Source organism: Babylonia areolata, chromosome 8 (genome assembly GCF_041734735.1).
Source record: "Babylonia areolata isolate BAREFJ2019XMU chromosome 8, ASM4173473v1, whole genome shotgun sequence".
NCBI lineage: Eukaryota > Metazoa > Mollusca > Gastropoda > Neogastropoda > Buccinidae > Babylonia > Babylonia areolata.
Genome location: NC_134883.1, coordinates 7,913,918 through 7,921,417, shown reverse-complemented (window position 1 = coordinate 7,921,417; position 7,500 = coordinate 7,913,918). Strand labels below are relative to the sequence as shown.

Sequence of the window (7,500 nt, the reverse complement as noted above, 5' to 3'; positions counted from 1 at the left end):
CCCTCCCCCCCACACACCCTTCCGGCTGCACAACACCTCTTCACACAACACTGCGTAAAGAAACAAAATTTGATAAGGTCAAATATAAACCAAACAGCTTTTTGCATCGATCCTGAGCACAGTCGCCTGCATCTTGTTCGTCACAAGCAGCTTTTTTCACCTTCAGTTTTGCTTTCGTTTTTGTTTTGACATTATAATTATTACGCGAGATTCTCGCCTCACATTAAGAATGATTCAGTGTGTGTGTGTGTGTGTGTGTGTGTGTGTGTGTGTGTGTGTGTGTGTGTGTGTGTATGCGTATGTGGTGTGTGTGTGTGTGTGTGTGTGTGTGTGTGTGTGTGTGTGTGTGTGTATGCGTATGTGGTGTGTGTGTGTGTGTGTGTGTGTGTGTGTGTGTGTGTGAGAAAGAATAAGCACCTGCTTCTTCCCCATCTCAGCAGACGGTTAGAAGGAAGGAAATCCTTCATTAATTAAACCCTGGACTCGTGTCCATAAGTGAGTTCATCGTTTGTCTGGCTGTTCCATTCTTATCTTCTTACACATGACTGAACTTTGGGCCGTAAACCAGAGTAGGTAAGTAAGAGAAAATGAGTCTGACTCCCCCCACCCCCATTCCCCAACCCTGACCCCATCGCCCCTTTTTTTTTCTTTTTCTTTTTTATTATTATCATTAACAGTGTTGGGCAATCGGTCAACTAGTTAGAGTAGTCGGTCAACTACCCCAATCCCCTGACTGTCCATGTGGCCAAACAAGACAGATCACTGTATAACAAACAGCCACTGATTTTTTCTGCAGCCGTCACAAGAAGTTTCAATGTTCGAAATATGGACTTTCATACAGCGTGCAATTACATTTCTGTGGATCTTTCTTCTTTTTCTTCTTCTTCTTCTTCTCCACTACCTCTCTCTGTCCGTCTGTAAGAAGCTGGCAGAATGATTAAGACGCTCATCTGCCAATACAGTGTCTGTGATGGTCTGGATTCCATTCTCGGTCTTTCTTTTCCCCAAGTTTGACTGGAAAATAGAACTGAGCGTCTAGTCATTCAGATGAGACGATAAACCGAGATCTCGTGTGCAGCACGCACTTGGCGCGCTGACATAGAACCGATGGCATTGTGAGTGCTGTATTCTGGCAAAATACCGTAGAATATATCCACATTGATAAGTACACAAATATACGCAGGCAGAAAAGAAAAAGAAAAAAAAAGAAAGAAAGAAAGGGAGGGGGGAGGTAACGACGCGCTGGACCCGGGGTAGAGCGGCCCGAATTCCACAGAGAAGTCTGTTGTGGCAAATAATTATATATAATACCAATACAATATTATACATATACCAGTGTCAATCAAAACTATTTCATATCCCTAAACAAACACACAGACAGCTGTGACTGCACTGGGATTTAGGACTGTTACCCGAGAACGTATCACGGTCGATAACGATAGGATCAAATGATGGATAACCGTCCACGACACTGATGTGGTTGACATCAGTTGTTGGACGCCAGTGTCCACGGGTGTAATAATGCACCGGTGTAAAGAAGGCCTCTTGTGCACGTACATTCGTGCATCGGTCGATAATGCACTTATTCTCTCTTGTTGTTCAGTCACGACAGTCTCGTCCTTTTGATTTTGACCCTACCCTATCTCTATTTTTGTCAATCACACACACACACACACACACACACACACCACACACACACACACACACACACACACACACACACACACAGGTCTTTGGTGTCCCAAGCAGCAACCAAGCAACCACTCAACTCACTGAAAGAGCGTGTTTTCTTTATGTATGTCGCTAGAGGTGGGTGTTCACTCATCTCTCAACAAACTAAAAACAACCCGATACTGGGCATTATTTCCCTCAGGAGGAACAGGCAGCCCTCATTAGAGGCACTGCACAACACACCTTACACACCCTCCCTGTCCCCCACTTCACCCCGCCCTCCCCTTCCTTTCCCCATCCCCTCCGAAAACTCCTCCTTTAAACAGATAAATCCAAGGAAAAGCCTTCACCCACCTCAGCAGAACCCGCGGCAGAGCACGCCCCTAGATACACCTGCTGGTGGGGGTACTCCATCACGTCCTCAGCTTCCTCCTCTCCCTCCTCCTCCCCCGAGCTGGGGCCAGCAGACCCTGGGGACGTTTCCCGACGATCCCCATCCACAGATAAGGAACGGCCGGCCCCGCCGTGGCGCAAAACAGCTGGAGAGGACTCTGCCTCCTCGGGATGACGAGGGAACGGCTCCACGACCTGAACCCTCTGCTGAGGAGGAGGAGGATGGGGAGAGGGGTGCTCAGGAGGAGCGCCCTGCGCGAAAGACGAGGGAAACTGGAAGCTGCGACTGCTTCCGACAGGGGACTGGCCCGAGCTATAACTGCTGGAGAAAGAACCGCCGCCGCTACCGCCGGGAGAGTGCTGTGGTGAGCGCTCACTATGTAACAGCATGGGTGATTTCTGGGACTGGAGCTGACCAGGGCTGGCGGCTGGAAGCAGGGACTGCTGGTGGTGGTGGTGATGGAGAGGAAGGTGGACACAGCTGGCCGAGGTGAGGCTTTGGGCGGGGGAACGGTGAGACGGAGACCCCCCACTGCCGGAGCTGTGGACAGCAGGAGAGTGAAGTCCGGAGGAGCTTCCGCGAAGAAACGCTGGACCCGGTTTTACTGAGGAGAGGTTCTTCATCGATTTAGACCGTGCAGGGGCGGTGGTGACTCCTCTGGGTGACCGCTGACCATTCATTTTCTTTTATCTTACTTTAACCGTCAATGAAAGAAGTGCTATTAAATCAAGGAGAAATCTAGATTTAAAGGTGGAGGGATTTGTGGTGATGATGTCAACGCATGCACAAAGCTTTGAGCACTCCGCAACAGGGTTTCGCAGCAACGCTGGTCGAGAAATTCTCTCGTGAACAAATAGGCGGTAAAAAAAAAAAATTAAAGCGCAGTAAAAACATGAACTATGTACGTCCCAATAAAAACGTGAGCCCGCACACCTTGTTCAAATAAAATCGTGAATCATAAACGTGTCATAAGCTCTGAGCTTCGAGTGTACGTTTTCTGCAAGAAACTTATATGAAATTCTCGACACGCCGGATTAAAACAAGTCAGGCCGTAGTCAGACTCAAAGTAATCCTCTCACACATATAAAGTACTCGCCTTTTCAGTTAAAAAAAAAAAAAGCACAACATCTATTTCATCTTATTATTTTAAATTACACCTATATCAGTTCGTATTAACTTCTTCTCTTATCACTGCCTTTCTTTTCAAGCTACAAATGTAAATAGTCTCTCTTGACTTCCACTTCAAAGACTGCAAACAGTTCTTTTAAACCACGTCCAAACTAGGTAACCAGGAATCAACAACCACTTGTCAACCAATATGTAAAGGAATCCAGATAAGTTGGTGCAAACGTGAGACGATTTTGCACGGCACCAAAAACAGCACAAACAAACTGAAACGGATACCACAGCCAATATACTCCTGTCCTCACTGCTGCTTTAGTCAACGTCAAGAGTGCTGGAATACTAAAAGTACACAACAACACGGCACCTTTTAAGCAAGATCGACGACTGTGGTCAGATCGAAGACGATGAGACAGGTAGGTAGGCAGGTAGGTAGAGGAGCAGTAAGCCCCAGAGACAACACCCAGCACGGTAAAGCGTTAACGGTTAAAAGCCCTCCACAGGAGAAGACGACAGACAACAACATCAGGAGGGGGAAGACTTTTTTTTTTTTAAAGCCCTGCACTTGCAGACAAGGGTCTGTGTTGACGACGATCATTAGCGTGTCGTGTTTCCCCCATGTGACTAGCGCAACTGTCAGGGGCCTGGGTGACTTATTCCCACACTTGCAAGCCCTTTTAACTCCTCCCTCCCGTCTTCTAGCTACGAACCCTCCACCTAGCTTGCCTTCCCCCCCACACACCCCACCCCTCCTCTTTTACCTCTCACACACACCCTTCTCTCTCTTTATTTGCCTGAGCAATGTCAGTCAAGCATGCTTTACAATGAAGTAAAGTGTACATTTGGAGGTAAGGGCGAGGGGTCTATATGGGTGTTCATTAAGGGTAGGAGAGAGGGCGAGACGGGGTGGTGAGAGGTGCGGGGAGGAGTGGAAGAGGAGGATGGAGGTGGGGGGTTGGGGTGGGGGAAAGCCGACCAAACATTGGTGACCTTTACACCTGCCCATTCTAGGGGCTGTCCCAATGTATCCTCTTACCTGAGACACTTCCTTCAGGCATGTGAACGGCAATGTTGTTATTGTTCTCCGTCTGACAGTAAAAGATGAACGACACACACACAAAAAAAAAAGGAATAAACTAGTGAATAACTGGATGAACTAATGAACAAAGGAACGAATGAGTAAAGAAAAGGGAATTCAATTTCAAGCCTTCAACCACGTCTATACTCTATAGCCTATGGACGTGTTTACATTTCTAAACTCTTTCAGTCCCATCTACAGGGCAAGGATTTGATTTGAATGTTATGCAATAAATTGAAATCTCTCTCAATGTGCGTGGAATAGGAAGACAGAAGGAGTTACTGGTGTATAGTTTCTACACATATGAAATGTAATGAAACGAAAGCCGGGAGAACAGGAAGGACTATGCGATGTGTGAAAGCGGGAAACAGGGTCAATGTGAAACACACACATGGACGCGCGCGCAAACAATACACACACCCCTCCACACACACACACACACACACACACATCTGCTGTGTTTTGTCAACTGCATTTAAGTAAAATCTGATTATGAATTCCACCGACACTGCATTTGAACTGTAAGCGAATTCGAAGCACGCAAGAACAAATTGACAAAATTAGCCGTGTGTTATCCTGGTACGGTGTCAAATTCATGTTTGTGTGCTGCAGAGGTTGGTTGATTGGTTGGCTGGAGAGAGAGAGGGAGAGGGAGAGAGAGAGTTTATGTTATCCACTTCATGTGAATGTGTTTTCGAGTCCGTCATTCGTGTGTGTATGTGTGTATGTTCATACGGGCTGGTGTGTGTCTGGGGGGGTGGCGGGGGGAGGGAGGGGGAGGCGATCTGTGTGTGTGTGTGTGTGTGTGTGTGTGTGTGTGTGTGTGTGTGTGTGTGTGTGTGTGTGTGTGTGTGTGTGTGTGTGTGTGTGTCGCGCGACAGAACGGATCGTGCTGCTGTCATTGCAAAGTTTATTTGATAAAGGCGGTTCATGTCAAAAAAAGATGAAGCCATGAAACTGAGAAAGAGAAAGAGAGAAAAAAAGAGACAGAAAGAGCGGGGGCAGGGGGGGGGGGGACAGGGTGGTGGGGACTGGGAATGGGTCATGGATACGATGTGTGTGTACGCGCGTGCGCGCGTGTGTAGAATTAGAATCATATTCATTTGTCATGAAAACCCACCGCATAAACAAAGGTTCACATACACAAACACAATAATAAAGGGCAAAACCAACGAAGCTGAATTCTGCTTGTTGCGGTTGTCAATCCACGCACATGGCTAACCGCATCAGTATTATACGTGCACATCTGTGTGTGAGTGTGAGGAGGAGGGCGTGGCCTGCGCCTTCTGATGTGACAATTGTAGGCCTACGTCTTACAACCCCTTAAAACTCCATTTTACTGGAATGGACCGATCACAATGAACCCGACTCAGCCCGCACCCCCACCCCCTCCGCCCCCCTCGCCTCCTCCTCCTCCTCAACCATGCTTAGCTCCCTTCCACCTCGCCCGAGCCCTTCCGCCCCCTCCACTCAATACAAGAAAGATTTTGTTTCAGTAGTATGTCTACTAACATGTGGAATGAATCGTCACCTTATCTGAAACAACCGCCATCCGCTAAATCGTTCAAGAATCGACGGGCGCAATAGCCGAGTGGTTAAAGCGTTGGACTATCAATTTGAGGGTCCTGGGTTCGAATCACGGTGACGGCGCCTGGTGGGTAAAGGGTGGAGATTTTTACGATCTCCCAGGTCAACATATGTGCAGACCTGCCAGTGCCTGAACCCCCTTCGTGTGTATATGCAAGCAGAAGATCAAATACGCACGTTGAAGATCCTGTACTCCATGTCAGCGTTCGGTGGGTTATGGAAACAAGAACATACCCAGCATGCACACCCCCGAAAACGGAGTATGGCTGCCTACATGGCGGGGTAAAAACGGTCATACACGTAAAAGCCCACTCGTGTGCATACGAGTGAACGCAGAAGAAGAAGAAGAAGTTCAAGAATCGACTGGACAATATATTAGACTATACCATAGAACAATCGACATTTCTTTCTCTCTTTTTTTCTTCTTTTTTGAAGAAAGTTTGATGAATACACATTGGATAACGAAGCGCTGATCCATGACCCAATTTATACGAAACAACGAAGGGACCAGTGGCTTCAAAGCTTGCTCTGTCCCTGTCTCTGTGGCTGCCTTCACCTCTACACTCCATCTCGCTCTCTACGATCGGCTTCGGATCCACTCTGTTTACGCTAATACCCAGATTCAAACACTCGACTGTTGGCCGCCGTTCTTTCTCCGTCTCTGGACCTTGTAATTGGAACGAGCTTCCTCTTTCGCTTCGTCAGGTCTCCACACTCAGCTCTTTCAAGTCTGGCTTTAAAACCCACCTCTTCCCAAAATAGCCTCCCTTCCCTGCCTCTCCCTTGTCTTCAGGTTTTTTTCTTTTTTCTTTTTTTCTCTCCAGTTTTAGAGTGATGTATGCGTGTGAATGACTGGTGCGAAAGCGCTTTGATTTGTCTATGCACAAGATTCAGCGCTATATAAATATAATTATTATTATTATTATTACCATCCTCCCCCTACAACCACTACTACACCTACCACAACCCTCTCTCTCTCCAATCCCCGTCCCTCTCTCACCGTCACCTCTTCTCTCACCCCATAAGCGAGAGGGTGAAATTACACAATAAATGCATTCTCTCCACCCCTCTAACACGCACGCACGCACACACACACACACACACACACACACACACATTGATGATATCAGTAAAAGGCGTGTCCTTTCCGATGGTGGATAAGGAAAATAAAAATGTGTTTTGACGATTGACGTTAAATTCTCTGAACAGCATGCCAGTGTTGCACACACACAAAAAAAAAAAGAAGAGAAAGCGCGGAAAGGTGAGAAGAAATGAAGAGAGTAAAAAGGATTGGATTGGCAGAGAGAGCGAGAAGAGACAGGGAGACCGAGAGAGGATGAGAGAGAGCGTGTGTGTACAAATTCAGACTGCTGATATATAATTTACCATCTTCTTGGACACACACACACACACACACACTCTCTCTCTCTCTCTCTCACTCTTCACAACAATGACTTTGTACTGCTGCTGCACATCGCCACCATCTCAAACACCTTCAATGCTTATCTGAAGTACTTTAAATACACTTTCAAGCGCTTTCACAGTACACCCTACTTTACATTGATTAAGAACCTAACCAGCCAAACCAACACGCACTCTCTCACCAATCTCCCGCAATCGATCACCCACACACTGAACGCGAGCACGT

The 7,500-nt window shown here is 47.2% G+C and overlaps 1 protein-coding gene across 7 annotated transcripts in view; it reads right to left on the bottom strand.

Moving 5' to 3' along the window:
* The window catches only part of LOC143284506 (uncharacterized), a 118,254-nt gene that overhangs the window by 102,657 nt on the left and 8,097 nt on the right, over positions 1-7,500 (bottom strand). The window contains exon 1 of one of the 7 annotated variants that reach the window (XM_076591202.1): positions 2,026-3,128. The exons of 4 other annotated variants lie outside the window; for them this stretch is intronic. In XM_076591202.1, the coding sequence (XP_076447317.1) occupies positions 2,026-2,745 (720 nt within the window). In that variant the 5' untranslated portion in view covers positions 2,746-3,128. Of the gene's footprint in view, positions 1-2,025; positions 3,129-7,500 lie in introns of those variants that run through there. 2 more of the 7 variants (XM_076591203.1, XM_076591204.1) reach the window with 2 other exon arrangements.